General features: G+C 35.5%; 1 protein-coding gene across 1 annotated transcript in view; it reads left to right on the top strand.

Annotated features, from left to right (window-relative positions):
• Positions 1-16,806, top strand: part of LOC123669027 (dnaJ homolog subfamily C member 11) — a 29,572-nt gene extending 12,766 nt beyond the window's left edge. Inside the window, exons 7-13 of the mRNA XM_045602696.1 lie at positions 789-1,002; positions 8,165-8,281; positions 9,012-9,203; positions 10,059-10,192; positions 10,712-10,860; positions 12,937-13,066; positions 16,612-16,806. Of these exons, the coding sequence (XP_045458652.1) occupies positions 789-1,002; positions 8,165-8,281; positions 9,012-9,203; positions 10,059-10,192; positions 10,712-10,860; positions 12,937-13,066; positions 16,612-16,637 (962 nt within the window). The 3' untranslated portion in view covers positions 16,638-16,806. The remainder of the gene's footprint in view (positions 1-788; positions 1,003-8,164; positions 8,282-9,011; positions 9,204-10,058; positions 10,193-10,711; positions 10,861-12,936; positions 13,067-16,611) is intronic.
• Positions 16,807-17,288: the final 482 nt, after the last annotated feature.

Below are 17,288 nucleotides of genomic sequence, written 5' to 3'. Positions count from 1 at the left end.
TACTAATGTTACTAACAAGTGGACTGTAAGTCTTAATTAAATAAAATTATTATTATTATTAAAAGAACGAATTGTTTTGTTCCTAACTCTTCAATTTCAAACAAATGTGTCTGATGTTAAATAAATTCTGTACACAAAATGTTCAATTTAAAACAATATGACTTCAAATTTGGTTTATGAACAAAAGTAAACGTTTTTTATGTAACAGTAATATTAATATTTATTGTGTTGTGTAATTTTTTAATTTTAACGTTGCTAGCTTTTTAGCAGAGCTTTTTAGCTTGTGTGACGATGTGTAAATTTAGCTATAATTATAAAGAAAATATATAGAAGAAATTAGGTCGGCAAACAACCGTATGGCTCACCTGATGGTAAGCGATTACCGTAGCTTATAGACGTCTGCAACACCAGAAGCATCGCAAGCGCGTTGCCGACCCAATCCCCAAAACCCCAGGAGCTCTGGTCACCTTACTCACCAACAGGAACACAATACCGCTTGAAAATAGCATTATTTTACTGTGCTCTTCTGTAAGGTCGAGGTACTCCAGTCAGCCTGTTCCTAATTTTGAGCAAGTTTTATCCTGCTGTGCCCTACATCTGTTCTATATAACGTGGCTGATTAAAAATTTTCATAATATTTTTTACGTTTTTATTTTATGATGAAATCAGAATTGTTATTTATAAACTATATTGTTGTAACCCTACAAAACAAAAAAAAATGATAATTAAATACACATATACATAAACATCTTTACGTAATGTAACAATTTTCTTAATTTGAATTACAGCAATGGCGTTACAACTAGACGCCCATTCAGTAGGCTATTTAACATATCGAGCGGGTGGTCAAAGCGGTTCATCGATGACTTCAACATACGTCAGGGACTCAGAAAAGTACCACTTGAATACAGCATTGCAGATCGGCAATCCTCATTCCTTTATATCTTTCAATATCACGAGGAAACTGCCTCAGCACGACCTTAGACTACGTTTGGCTTTGAAGTGAGTTATATAATTATATATATATATGTTGCGCTGGCGGTCGCGAGTTCGATCCCCGCTCACGACAGACATATATATCGGCCATATAGACGTTTGTCGTGATCTGGGCGTTTGTGATTGTGTACTGTGTGTATTTATCCCCGACACAGGAGAAAATCCTATTGGGGGTCGTTGAGTGTAAAACATTTATTTATTTAAGTAGTGCAATGCGATTTTATGCGTGATTTTTTTTTAGAAAATTGAGTGTAAATTAATAGTGATCATATTGTTGTTCTTGCCCTAAGAAATCGAATGCTATTGTAAAATATTATAGGGAACATTAATTCATAGTTGACCATCGAAAACTTATAATTTGTTAATTTTATTGGGCTTATTTGCTATTTCATCAGCTACATACTGGAGGACACCTGCGACTGCCATTAAATTAAATCATAAATCCTATGTTCCGTTTTGCAGCTACACAAGAATACAAGATTGTGTTATTTAGTTAAAGAGTATAAGTAGTAAGGTTTTAGACGTCTATTAGGAATTTTGTTTCTGAAAAAAATATATATATATATATACCTAAATATTTTTGCATAGCGATTTTTAAATATAGTGTTAAGTTTATTTTGAGATTATTAATAATATAATTGTTGGTCATTAAATGTATAACTATAACTGTTATGTATCATACCTAGTTATGCTTTTCTAATAGCTTTAATTATAATAATATTATAGTATACCACAGTATAAACGAAAAAGTAATTATGCAATAAAAGATATATAAATATAAAATAAATAATAAATAAAAATAAAATAAAAATAAAAAAATAAAAATCATTTATTTCGACCTTAAAGATCATATTTGTTAGTAACATATATAAGAAAAACACTAGTCTAATGTTAGTAAACTTAAAACTACCTTAATCTATATCTTATATCTAATACAGCCCTGATTTGTCAGCACGTGAACCATACGGCAGTGGTTCAGGTACTGACAATCCAGTCTGTCAGCAAATGCCCTCAGGATGCCACTGGGACTATCCCTAACCCTGCGCACCAGGGATGTGCACCGCTTGCGCATGGTCGAGTGAAAACAATCAACATGCGCATCAGCGAACATACCCGACGCACTGCAGCATCGAGGCAGTCCCATCAGCATCCTGAAAGCATTATTGTACTGAACGCGCAGAGCATTGTACTGTTTCTGCGTAAAATCGATCCACAGGCTGCTTGTGTAAAATGAAGTACAGTAAGCTCTAAAGAGCGTTACTTTAACCGGGGTGGAACAACGAACAAACCTGCGAGCTATCATGTTCGCCCTAACCGACAATGCTCTGCGCTCTCTCTCGATATCAGCATCGTCTTTCAAGTCAAAGGTTACCACATGACCAAGATATTTAAATTGCGACACCCTCTTTAACGGCGTACCATATAATTTAATGGGTGGTACAATTGATGGTAATGCTTTTCCCTTGGCCTGAAAGACCATACATTCGCTTTTTTTCACATTATAAATAAGGCCGTGACTGTGAGCATAGTTTTCACATATGCTCAACAGTTTCGCTAAGCCACAAACAGAAGCACTCAGCAACACCATGTCGTCAGCGTAACTGATGTTGCTAAGACATACTCCGTCAATGTGACAACCGACATGTGTGCCACTGAGCTCCTCTATGAGGGCATTGACATATAAGTTGAAGAGCCTAGGGGAGGTTAGGCCTCCCTGTCTAACTCCGCACTCCAACCTATATGGCTGCGAATAAGATTCGGACCATCGCACAACATTGACCTGGTTACGGTACCAATATTTGAAGATTCTGGTTGCTTCTTCAGGCAGTCCAGTATTTTTCAATTTCTGCCATAGGATATCGTAACTTACCAGGTCAAAAGCCTTACTAAGGTCGAGAAAACAGGCATATACAGATGTACGTCTAACCGAATAGTACTTAACAGTCTGCTTCAGACATAGTATGGCCGACTCAGTTGATAAACCTGGCCTGAAACCAAACTGATTATCATGTAAGCTTATATATTTATCAAGGTGGACGCTAAGCAAACCGTCAAGAACCTTCGCAACAACCGTGGCTAGTGAGATAGGCCTGTAATTGGATTTATCAGACACATCCCCCGTTCTGTTCTTCACAATTGGCACCACCACAGTTCTCATCAGCGCTGAAGGCAAGTACGAGTGTGCCATGCACAAGTTATAAAACATGGCAAGCACTCCGGGCAGATGAGGACCCGCATATCTTAGATGTTCAATACTCAGACCGTCATGGCCAGGAGACTTGCCACGGGACATAGAGGCTATAGCATTATTGACATCCATTGCTGTAAATCGGATTTCAATCTCCTGACCACCCGTACAATCATCTCTTCCAAGCTGTGATGGTCCCAACGGTGACGTCACCGCAAAACGGTCTCTGAACATGTCCGCTATAATACTATGGTCATTAATACCCTCAACGCTCACTGGTAAGCCAGGTCTACCATTTAATTTATTGGTAGATTTCCAAAAGTTCTTAAAGTCATTGTTCGAATGCTGCGTAGCCGCAATGTCCATTTTAATTTGCTCGCTGTGGTTTTGACACCAGCGTAAGCGTGACTTAAATACATTGCGACTACGCCGCATTTCCTCATATACTTCTCCACTATCTGGTTTACCCCACCAAACCCACATTAAAAATTTAGATCTGGCCTCCCCGTGAGCATCGCGCACATATCTGTTCCACCCAACCACCGGCCGCCTCCCGCCACGCAATCCCACAGTGTTGGATTCCGTTGCGGCCACCGTCAAAATATCTATAATTTCGCCATATAATTTATCGATAAGTAAAGTGTGATCGGTAGACTCGCAAGTAAAATCACTACAAGAACGAAAATCTTCGGGGAAATCGATTGATCTCAATTTTTCATGACATAATTTCGTATATAATAAAATATCCTCCGGTTTTCTATTTCCCCATAGAATCCCGTTTACAACTTTATATGTACTCGTATACTTCGGTTTAACAATATCCAAATTACATTTAATTATTAAAGGGTAATGGTCAGACCACAACACATCGTACTTTACACTAACATTCAAAATAGACGATACCGCAGATTTCGTGGTTATACAGTGATCTAGCCACCTTTTCGACCCGTGGGCTTCACTAACAAATGTGTATGTGTCCGCGCTCACTCCTAAAAACTGTACATCTATACATGACCAGTTTTGTTCGTCACAGAAACACGTCAACTCTTCATAAAAGCGTTCGTTTGGATGCGCGTTAAAGTCGCCGAGTATATAGACACATTCTATATTAATATTATCAATAATAGCACTCACCGAGCTGAGGCAGTCCGTAAACTCCGCGAGATTTACCACTGTATCCGTCGGCATATATACGCTAAACACTAGGATGGACCTATCACCCAGCACTATTTTTATCGCACATATTCGCGGATTATCACAGTTTATTACTGACACATTTTGAAATACACTTTTATTCCACAATAACGCTACACCTCCGTAAGGTCGACCGCAGACCATGCCCGCCGCCGTATCTATCGCAGAGGTGCCCGTACTGCCGAAACGGTCATCAATCTCGCTAAGAAACTGAATATCGTGTGGAAATAACCACGTTTCTTGAAGCGCAATAACATCCGATGACTGACACAACTGCCTCACATGCTCAGCTGATCGTTTTATACTCTTACAATTAAAACTGACAAAAGTACACGGGAAAATTTTATCCATTACCATTTGGGGTCGGGCCGTTCACGGTATTCACTGTACCGTTCGTTCCAGAGCTATGGTTGCGCTTGAAGTTGACGAAGCGCCTAAAAATCACACCTTGGGGCCAAAGCGTTTTGTCTAAGAAAATATCTATTTTCCGCTCTGATACAAAAAATTTGTAAGCGTTGTAGTCCTTGTTTTCTTTACTAAAGGAAATCTTTTCGAGTATTATCTTTTCCCTCGTTTTATTGTAAACGTATTGCACAATATCGTTTTCCGTCGTGTCCCGATGAATCATCGTTATAAATATGGGCACTTTTCGATCTGCCGCTTTAAAATTACTTTCTTCGTTGGAGACACCCGCGGCTCCCGTATAACGGTATCTCGTTTGTTTCTGGCCTCGTCGCACCACTCTCCACTCCCCCTCCGCGCTCGCTACTTCGGCGAACGACCGCGCAATTGCACCCGCTGCCTGTTTCGACGCTGCCCCCGAGCTGGCTGGCGGGCTGGCTCGTGGCTCGGTCGGCGCGGGCGTCGGCGATGATGCAATACTCGGCCGGCCCGCACCCGCTACCGCACCGATTACTTGTTCCGCGACGCGCGCTCCTTCACCAGCTGAGACAACGCTGCCGACCGTTACTTGAGATTTATAATTACCCTCCATAAAATTTATACATCTGTAATTCAGATTACAATCTTTCGGAGATGACGGTTCCTCGTTAAGATGTTGACTTTGATTCGTAATAATCGTATCATCGAATTGCGACAATCCAATCGGACCACTGTCCCGATATGCTCCTCTTCGCATATTCACCTTTACCGCCGAAAAGGGCGGCGACGTTTGCTTAAAATGTTGGCACTCCCTTTTAAGCTCTTCCAGCTGGTCTACGGTTACGTATGAAGACTTGATATTTTTAATGTCAGCCTGCACAACAGCCAGATCCTTCAGTAGTTTAGATACGTCCAGGTGATCAAATGTAATCGGAGGCAATTTATCTAAATCTCTCGCCACGAAAATTGGCAAAACGTCAGGGTCGGTGACCTTAAAAAGGCCGATTATATCGTTCATGGAGCGATTTTCTTTGCCTTTACCCTTCCTCGTAGTTTTGCGCTGATCCGCCGGTAGGGAATTCACGAGCAAGTTTTTTGCAACCTCAATTTGTTCCGATGAGAACGTAGAAGCACATATTCTAACAATGCTGTCCTCATCTGCTACAGACAGCTTGTTTTGCACGTATGCTAATAACTCGCTAATAACTATATTACAACTATTACACTTTAACGTCATTTTCGAAACTTGTAACGCCGCCGCCGTAACGGTTTCACTGTAATCACGTGTGACACGACCGTCTCGAGACGCAGCGCGCGCGCAACTGTGACTGTGTTTTAGTTCCATTAAAAAAAAAATTACCCCATAAACCTAAAACGGATCCAACTATTTGATAGAACAACAGTTTCTAACGGTAAGACAAAAGAATACTGTCAAAGGTGCTACCGAAACATACCCAAAACTAATTCCACGTGTAGTGAAATGTTTACTCTCACAAATAGCCCGAGCACCTCTCAAATATTATATACTTACTAGCTTTTATCTGCGGCTTCTCTCGCATTGATTTTTTTTTTTAATGAAAGTATCCTATGTTACTTCTAATACCTCAAAGAATATGTGTACAAAGTTTCATGATGATCGGTTGAGCAGTTTTCGCGTGAAAGCGTAACAAACAAATTTACATTCACATATTTTATAATATTATATTATTAGGGATTTTTTTTAAACTTTATTTTAAAGAGCTTGGTCAATATTATTAGGGATAAAACATACTTATCGCTAAAAAAGCAATTTCTTCCAGACAACCTTTGGGCATATGACATTAAATACAAATACTTTCTGACGTTGTTTTTTATATAAAAACATGCGAACGCAAGCACGGCTTCTTTTTTTTAACCGACTTCAAAAAATGGAGGAGGTGACTCAATTCGACCGTATATATGTATATATATATTTTTAATGTATGTTCGGAGATAACTCCGTCGTTTATGAACCGATTTTGATAATTCTTTTTTGTTGGAAAGGAGATATCCCTAGTTTGGTACCATGATAAGGAAACCAGGATCTGATGATGGGATCCCAGAGAAATCGAGGGAAACTCTTGAAAATCCGCAATTACTTTTTACTGGGTGTACCGATTTTGATGATTTTTATTTTAATCGAAAGCCGATGTTTATCATGTGGTCACATTTAAATTTCATCGAGATCTGATTACAACTTTTGGAGTAATCTTTGATAATGCGTATTATTTGACTATTTTTTCGTCTACGTACGTTGTATTACTTGTCGATATAATTGAAGTCGGTTTTTCTTTGTTTGGATGCAAACACAATTATCAATTTTTTTGTGTGTGTTTAATAATTTCTCTGGGCTCTTTTCTCTTTCTATAGCAATATCTTGGTAAAGATCTCAGATACATAACACTGTTCTCAAGTTGGATTGTGTTCCTGTGGTGAGTAAAGTGGCCATAGCTTCTGGGGAGGCTTGGGTTTTGGGGTAAAGTTGATCTTTCTAGCGTTTCAAGCATCTATGGACTACGGTAACCGCTTAACATCAGGTGGTCCTATATTTGCTTGCCACCCTACTGGTTTGAAAATTTTGTTTAAAAATAATAGTCGTAACCAATTATTACAATTTATATGCTAGAACTTACTATGAAAGTTATTTCAGTGCACATAGTTTCTAGAAAGTTTTGTCAGCGATCACTTAACTTCAGCCTATCGCAGTCCACCGCTGGACATAGGCCTCCACAAGTTCGCGCCAAAAATGGCGTGATCATTTGTCAGCAATAAATAAGTCCAAATAGAAATGGTATAAGTTAATAAAATATTATTGATTTATGTATGTCGCTTATTACTGTCCAATTGCGAATTCATTCATAAATACACATACAATTATTTTTATTTGTTTAAAAAATTGTTTTCGAAACGCCTATTTTATTCTGGTTGTTGTGTAAGAGGAATAATTACCGTTCATTTGTATTGGTTCATTAGTATATGTAATAATAAAATTAATTTTTAACTCATAATTAAATGCAAGCTAATAATCGTATTTGTATTAATATGTTTAAGAGTAAGCTGTTGCCTAAAAATAGGCATTAGGTTTCCTTACTAAACCTACTTTAGGAACAGACTACTATGTGTTGATTGTAAATAAAAAAAAAGTGTGTATCTGTATAATTATGATGAAAAAGTTGTAAGAAATAAAAAAATATCTATAATTTCCTTCCACCGCCTATTTAACCACATCACGCTAATGACCTTTTCTTTTATTTGCGAATGTTTCAATTGAAGACCTCATATGTATTTAATATTACTTTTTTTTTGTTATTTAATAATATATTGGTATCATCATTACTGAATCATTTATTAATGTTGTTGTGAATAATAATTAACGAATTATTGTAGATTCGGTACGTTCGGAGCTATAGCAGAGTATGGAGCAGAGAAGAAAGTTTCACAAAACAGCAGTGTATCAGCGGCGGTAATGCTTGGTATACCAAGCGGTGTTATGCTCAAATTGAAGTAAGTAATAATTTGTATTAATATAATTAACTAGCTGACCCGGCGAACTTCGTATTGCCTAACACAAACTTTATCGTATGGTATTAAAGTTCAAATTGACTTTTAAGTATTATCACAAATCTTTTGTATGGGAGTATAGAAAAGTGTTGTTTTTAGACTTTTTCAGGAAATTAAAAATTTTTTTTTTTTTTAATTTTTCTCTCCGTAAGAACCATCCTCGTACTTCAACGAACATTTTAAAAAAAGAATTAGCGAAATCGGTCCAACCGTGCTCGAGTTTTGCGCTTAGCAACACATTCAGCGACTCATTTTTATATTATAGATAAAATGAAATAGCATTTCATATTTAAAGTGATAAAGACAGTAATTTTAATTTTGTTTTCTTGAAAACTAGCATATTTTGGAGAAAAGAGGCCTACTTGACATCACTATTATAATTTTTTGTAAATACCAGCCTGCCAACCTGCCTGCAACACCAGAAGCATCGCAAGCGCGTTGCTGACCCCCGCCCCACCCCCCCCCCCCCCGGAACTTTGGTCACCTTACTCGCCAACAGGAACACAATACTGCTTAAAAACAGTATTATTTAGCTGTGATCTTCTGTAAGGTCGAGGGGTACTACCCCTGCTCCAAAAGGAATTTGTTCTTTTAAAGTTGGCAAACAGTCGTCCAACAATATCACTTTTCCTACATAGGTACATATCATAAAACTTAAGAAATTTAATTTCAGATGGTCATGTTCATCTCAGACCATAGTTGTACCGATCCACCTTTGTGAAGAAGTAGTACCGTCTCCTGTCTTCTACGCTACAGTGGTACCTATGGTATCTTGGCTAGTACTAAAGAAGCTTGTACTGGACCCGATGGCAAGGGAGAGGCGGGAGAGAGAGAGGCAGAGATCGATGGAGGCAAACTTTGAACGGTGTGACATTTTAATAATTTTTTTTTATTTCTTATTTGTATACAATCGATAGCGTTTACAATACTACTGTTTGTAGTACTGTTTTGAATTTAAAATCAAAAACCCACAGCTTAAAACACAATAAAATACCGTAGGAATTTTACTCACAACGTTACTAAGGTCATAACTTGGCTGTTTGCGAACGAAGACTTCGACTCCTGACTAGAAACCTTTTATGTAAATAAATACCAGTAATAATAGTAAATATTAAATACACAGTTCCAATTTCTTTAATATCTCTTCTATAGATAGTATTAGTGATGAGACAGCCTTAGGACTTTGTTAAGTGAAAAATGTTGCTACTTTTATATGTAACTCCATCTATTTGGGATATTTATTTGGGATATTTATTTGGAATTTTATAAATAAATGAAGTAATTGTTAATTTTTAAATTAAATATTTACAATATACACACACAAATACAAGCAAAATAGGCGCATTAAGACGTCGAGTTGCGGAAAACAGCCCGTGTTTATCAACATACACACACGGTCATCTATTCCTATAGTAAGCAACTTAATACTTGTGTTATAAACAGCCGACTGATAGCTACTTTTATTTTCGACAAACACATATTAATAATACATATATTAACAATATATATATATATATATATATATATATATTTATTAACAATATATATATATATATATTAACAATATATACCTAAATAGTAAATATATATATTACACCCAGACGTGGGGTGGGAATCGAACCCACGACCCCCGGAGCAGAAAGCAGGGTCACTATAAACTGCGCCAATGGGTTAGTCATCTAGTCATCTATAAATAGTATAATTTTATTTTGTATAAAAGGTTACAAGAAATGCAGAGACAAGCACGAGCCACCGTCGAACTGATGAGAGAGACGTATTCAAGAATTAGAAGCGATGAAGAAAAGAAAAAAGGCCTTGTCATTATAAAGGCGTTGTATGGAAAACTACCGGCTGGTATGTTTAATTATAAAATTTATTATTATAAAGATATTTGGTATCTATGAAAAGGGGACGATCGGCAGAACTGTGGACTGTATGTATATAAATAAGGATGTTTTTATTACTGTGTTATAGTAATTATAAATAGAATAATACATAGACTATTAAAGACTTTGCATCGGGATTGACTCACAAAACAAGATCAAACTAGAAACAATGAACTTATGTGGAATAACCTACTGATGTTTTTCATAAGTAGGGTGGGGGTTGTGGAAACTCATTTAATTTGTATATTACTTGGTTGATTTCTCGTACCTATTTTCAGTCTACTTTGAATATGAATAAATGTCACATTAACCAAATAAACCAAAAAAAAAGTTTATAAACCAAACAAAAATGTATTTTAAACCAACAAAGAAAAATGCGATCCGAAGTGTGAAAAAATAAGGAATAAAACAGTTTATTGACTTGTTTTTTTTTTAATTGATTATTTTCCATGTATATTTTAAATAAAACGTGTATACATTTTTATAGGCGCAAAGGATCACGAAATACCAACAGAACAAACGGGTGACACCGCGTCTCCAGAGTCTCCGAACTCATATTCAGAAGTCATAGACGTCACAATACCGGTCCAGTGTCTCACCAAAGATTCAAGACTAGAACTATTAGAGGCTAGCAAGGTGTGTTATATGACATATAAACATGTATTGTATATATTATATATCATTACATAGTATAAAACAAAGTCGCTACCCGCGGTCTGTATGATTAGATCTTTACAACTATGCTACGGATTTTGATGCGGTTTTTTTTTAGTAAATAGAGAGTTTCCAGAGGAATATTTATGTGTATATATTTTTGCAACCGGGCGTAGCCGAGGCGGGTCGCTAGTTTAATATATTTATAACAACATAGAGCTGTCACCACCGACAGCTGTGACCATCCAAGCGATCCGAGACAGTGTTGCTCTGAAGTTAAATTATTGTAAAAAAACGCATACCCATAATAGAACAAATATTTTATGTAGTACAAATGGCATGGGCAACTAAGAGCCCGTGGATGTTAATGTAATAATAAAAAAAGGTGTGCTATTATAGCCTTATTTTTTTGTTATAAATCTAATTATATTTTAAACTGTTATATATATTGTCTGTTATAGTTATTTTTGAAGTGGTTGTCCTGTCGGTTTTTAACAAAACATCTAATATATAAAATTCTCGTGTCACTGTGTTTGTAGTTAAACTTCTCTGAAACGGCTTGACCGATTCTCATGAAATTTAATGTGCATTATCGGGTAGGTCTGAGAATCGGCCAACATCTATTTTTCATTCCCCTAAGTTTTAAGGGGGGAGGGGGATTGAGAACGTTATTAAAATATATGGCAAAACAACGTTTGCGGGGTCAATCATCAATGATATAAATATATCTATTGTAGTTTTATCACAGGAGAATTTGTAGTGAAAAAGTTTAAATTAGGTTAGTCTGACATGTCTGGCACTCTGAAGCACGGTTGAGACAAGGACATACCACTGTAACAAATGTTAATTTATTAATTTATAAATACTAATATCTTCTTCGAGAGGGAATCAAACCATATTATATGTTATTGAATTTTTATACTAATAAATCGTAAAGGAATATTATACAAAGTTATTAGCTGACCTGGCAAACGTTGTTTTGACATAATTATACATTATTTTAAAGATTTTAAAAAAGTAGCTGTTGGTAGTAGAAAGGTGAAAATCTAGGGTCGTATATATTTTTCAATTCCAAGTCATATATACAAATAAATAAAATTGAAGTGTCTCTTTGTAATATTAAAATAATCGCTTTTTACTTTATATATACGGATGTATATACGGTACATATTCCAAAATAACATTTTTTACAATTTTTGTCTGTCTGTCTGTCTGATTGTTCCGGCTAATCTTTGAAACGGCTGGATCGATTTTGACGGGACTTTCACTGGCAGAGAGCTGATGTAATAAGGAGTAGCTTGGCTACTTTTATTTTAGAAATTTATTTATTTTATAACTTTACGAACTGAACAATAACTTTTTGTTAAATTCCACGCGGATGAATTCCATGCGGATGAAGTCGCGGGCACAGCTAATAAAATGAAAATAAATAAAATTGTCAAAAAAAAAATGCCATGCCACCCTTATAACTTAGGGGCTTAAAAATAGTTAACGACCGATTGTCAGACCTACCCAATATGCACACAAAATTTCATATAAATGAGTATAGTAACTAACATTGTGATACGAGAATTTTATATATGACAAAGAGGCTTGACCCAGGCCGTTTATTAAAAACATGACGTCAGCGTTGCTGTCGTCACGAATGTCAGGGTTTCGATTACTATCCATCTTCGAAGGTATGAAAATAAAACGTGGGAGATATTCTTCTTTGATTTATTCCAAGTTGAGGAGGTTCGATCGTTTCGACGGCTCGAATAAGAATTATTAATACCGGCGGGCGCTCGGCCTTTTACAACGAAATTGGGTGGGGGCACTATTCATTCAACACAACACCTATTTATGGATCGTAAAATATTTCAGACTAATTTAACATCTCTAGAAATCACTAAACATTATTAATTTAATAATCAAACAGTTTTCAGTCATTTAATTAATTAAAATAATCATTTCCGACTACGTGTTTTTCTTAAATACGCGTTTTCCCGCCGACACACATATATAAGAATAATATATGGATGTGTACATATATTTATAGTTTAAAATTTTGTTTTCCAGTATGAGTTACCCGGTTTCTACGACCCGTGTGTGGGCGAAGACAAACATCTAACGATACAATATATGTTCCACAACAATCTGCACTGCTGTACTGTCGAGGACACTCAGGCGGTCATTCTTCCACGCAATAGTAATATATTCATTTTTTTTTCTTTTTTATACATATATTATTAAATTATATACGACTTACGACCGGTATCTGGTGTAATGGTGCGTGTGCCGTGTCGGCGGCACCTAAACACCGACGGTTTGCAGGTTCGAATCCTGCTCGGAGTGGAAATTTGTATATTTACAAATATTTATTTCCTATCTGGTTGTTAGTTCTTGTAGGTCACCCCACCGTGCCTCGGAAAGAACGTTAAGCTGTCGGTCTCGGATATTATCATGTACACCTGATAGCGATCGTTACTCATAGTTGGAATATACCCGCCAACCCGCATTGGAGCAGCGTGGTGGACTAAGCTGAAAATCCTAGCAGTGGGATACTACAGGTTGAATTCAGACGAAAAAATAGTCGAGTAAATATGCATTATTAGAGATAAGTCAAAGATTGTTCGTCAAATCTCTAGTCTATCACTAGCTTTCAATTAAAAAGAGAATCATGAAAATTAAACAGGTAACTTTTTAAGTCTTAAAAATTTCGTAAAAAAAAAGAAGTAGGTCATGTTTTGTTTTATACAATTATTATGTCGGTAAACAACCGTACGGCTCACCTGATGGTAAGCGATTACCGTAGCTTATAGACGCCTGCAACACCAGAAGTATCGTAAACGCGTTGGCGATACTAACCCCAATCCCCCCCCCAGGAACTCTGGTCACCTTACTCACCAACGGTAACATAATAATGCTTGAAAACAGTATTATTTAGCTGTGACCTTTTCTAAGGTACCATGGCCATTTATTAATTTTTTTAATATAGATTTTTTTTTTGACGTTCGATAAATCAAACAATCACATTATGGCGAAATAAATATTTTTATTCAATTTCATATCGTTTCACCTGACGTGACCTTATAGTGCAGTTGAATATATAAATGCTATTCTACGACTACGATCTATAGTGTTAATAATGTAAACAAGTCGTAATATTCCAACCGGTGATCAAGTTGGAAGCAATAATAGTGGGAATTCGAACCAACCTAACAATAGCGAAGGTCATGTAGGCGGTGGTGAGTGCAATAGAATGTTTCATCTGTAATTTACTAACATACGATGACTAGATTAGGTTAAGTAACCTTTTGTCTCGATGTTATGAAAATAACTGTGTTTTTGATTAGCCTCTGCAGTAATGTTGTGGTTGTGTAAATTTTTCATTTAAAAAAATAAGCAGTCTTGATTTATTTTAGGTTTAAAGACATATTCTACACTACTTACATGAGAAGACCGATACAAAAGGAAATTAAATGAAAATGATCTGTCTTCCTCAGTGAAAAGTCGTTTAAAATTCAGCCAGTAATATCCCAATGCTGGGCATACGCCTCTTTTCCCATGTAGTAGAAAGATCAGAGCTTAATCCACCACGCTGCTCTAATACGGGTTGGCGGATAAAAAAAAATCGTTTAGTCCAGAAAAAAATGTTTTGAGACAATAACTTAAGGCACATTGTATTTTTTTAAATAATTGTATTAAACTTGATAATAGAGTGTTGTTAATTTATAACCGACTTTGAAACAAAAGGAGGATCTCAATTCGACTGGATTTTTTTTTATCTGTATACCTTAGAACTTTTTACTGGGTGTGCCGATTTAGATGATTATTTTCTTAATCGAAAGGTGGTGCCTGTAATGTGGTCTTATTTCAATTTGATTGAGGTCTAACGACTTTTTGAGTTATATTTATTAATGCGTATTTACTTGACAATCTTTTCGTCGATCTACGTTGTATTACTTGTCGATGTAATTGAAGTCGGTTTTTTTTTTTTTCGTTAACGATCAAACACAATTATACTTGTTTTGGTTTTTAAATACGTTAGTAAAATTTGTTACTCCTTAGATATAACGATTTAAAAATTAGTATAACGGATTAAAGTTTTGCTTAGCGACCTTATTAAGTTTTTATATTTAAATATGATAAGCAAAATAAGGAGGAAACAGATAAGGTGCGGAGTAAAAGCTATTACGATCTATAAAAAAGAAATTATGAAATGAGGATTACTATTAAAAAAAAAAAAAAAAAATATATATATATATATATATACAGGGTGACTGGTGAATTACTATCAATATTTACAGAGGATACTCGGTACATGATTCTCATTCGAATTATGTAAAAAAAATAGGTACTTAATTTTTGACAATATTCCCACACATTTCAATTTAAATAAATGAAATGTAGACACATTAATTTTCAGCCATAATGGCGGCGCGTGCGGCCTTGGCCTTGTACTGTGCCGCTTGCCGCCGCCCGCCGCAACCCCCGCCAATTCTAATTCCCCCCTAAATTCGATTAGTAGGTCACTAGGTCAGTTGGGCGAGCGCCGCCATAAGGTTTGTACGCCGGAGTATGTCCATCTTCCAGCGCGCGCGCCTAGTGATCGATCTTACGCGTATACCTAATGTCTCGTGTGAATGTGACCTGTCATAAGTAATTAGGTATGGCTTATCAATACACAAATGCAGAGTACTTAAAAGTGACCCGTTCGTGTTATATCATGTAAAAGACAATAAGTATGGTTGGTTCATTTATTACGTAAGACGATTTAGGGGGAGAGGGGGTCGATCATGTCTTTAGTCTCGATAGTTCTTAGGTAAAATTACAAAAATGCGCAAAGTGAAAATACCTTGAAAAATCGCGGACAACCGCGCGAGTGCCGACTAGTTGTCACTTGCTTTCGTAAACAACATTCGTTATTTCGTTGATAAATTTTAATATTGTAGTTGAATATGTAGTTTTTTTTTTTTTTTTAGCTTCTGGACTGAAAATCTTATGTCGGTAAAGATCATAATTAAAACCAAAGTTTATTACTACCAAAAAATAAAAATTATTAGTACCTACCTAAAGTACAAATAAAAATAAACATTGAAACAAACCAAACGTGTATTCATTTTTTCGTTTAGATTCTTACGTAATAAATTAATATTTATCAAATTATCAAGGGGAATATTTATCAAGGGGAAGGGGTCGGCCTAATCTTATTTTGGTATTTTTGCCTGTCCTAAGCTAAAATTAAAGTATGAAGGGGGATTGGATCATACTGGTTTATCAAAAGTAGCCTGCTACCCTGTTAACACTTGGCGGTGTTTGGACGTAGGTAAACGACCGCGCGATAACTAAATGTACCTGTACCTACACACCTGCTTTGTGACGACTGCGCAGCTAGGGCGTCCAGACGACGCGTAATTAGCGAGATAACTGTTGGTTAACTTTACTTAGAAGTTTATGAATATTTATTTTATATGTAATTTTTTTTCGTCATATATGATCCTCAAATAACACGTCCTCAAATATTGATAGTAATTCACCAGTCACCCTGTATATATAATATATATAAAAAAATATATATATAAATATATATATATATATATAAAAAAAAATATATATAAATATATATATATAAAATATATATATATATATATATATATATATATATATATATATATATATATATATATATATAAACTTATATTGCTTGCTTACTTTGCTGTAATACTGAATTAATTTAATTTTTCTTTTCAGATCATCGAATAAAGAATAGATCCTGAAAACTAAAGACAAGGCGCTAACACTAAGCGTCACGGTGGCAGCTATTTGTAAAAAAAAATGAGGAAATCGCATCAAAGCTTTTACCAAACATTCCATTACCTATTTCATAAAATTACCAGAATAATTATCGCACAAACAAAAAAAAAAGATTTTCTCCACTACCCCTTTGGAAATTAAAATTATATCTCGTACCTTTGAATTTCGAATTAATCTATATAAATAGAATATGTACAGATTACAAAATAAAAAAAGATGTTAAAATGTTTTAATACTTCTAAAAGTGTCTGTGACTCAAATTTTTGTATCACATTACTGTCATCTTATGTCTATGTTTTAAATATCACAGTACTGAATAATGTACATTTAAACTAATAACAACACATACTTGTTTAATCATATTAATTTCTTTATAATATTAACGGCTTGTGTAAAATCATTCTAAAAATATATTGAAAAATGTGTTATAAATATATTAAAATGTAGTTGCAGAAAAAATATACCATAATACCATAAGATGCAGCGTATTTCGGAGAAGCTTGTGTATGATATGTTGGTGATTACTTAATGTGTCAATGAACGGACAGAGGTCGCTAGTATCCTATAATAATTGTTATTTTATATTGTTAACGCAACATTTTTTTTTTGTATAT

Source organism: Melitaea cinxia, chromosome Z, assembly GCF_905220565.1.
Source record: "Melitaea cinxia chromosome Z, ilMelCinx1.1, whole genome shotgun sequence".
Lineage (NCBI taxonomy): Eukaryota > Metazoa > Arthropoda > Insecta > Lepidoptera > Nymphalidae > Melitaea > Melitaea cinxia.
Note: the sequence above shows the minus strand (reverse complement) of the source record. Positions and strands in the feature narration are given on the sequence as shown.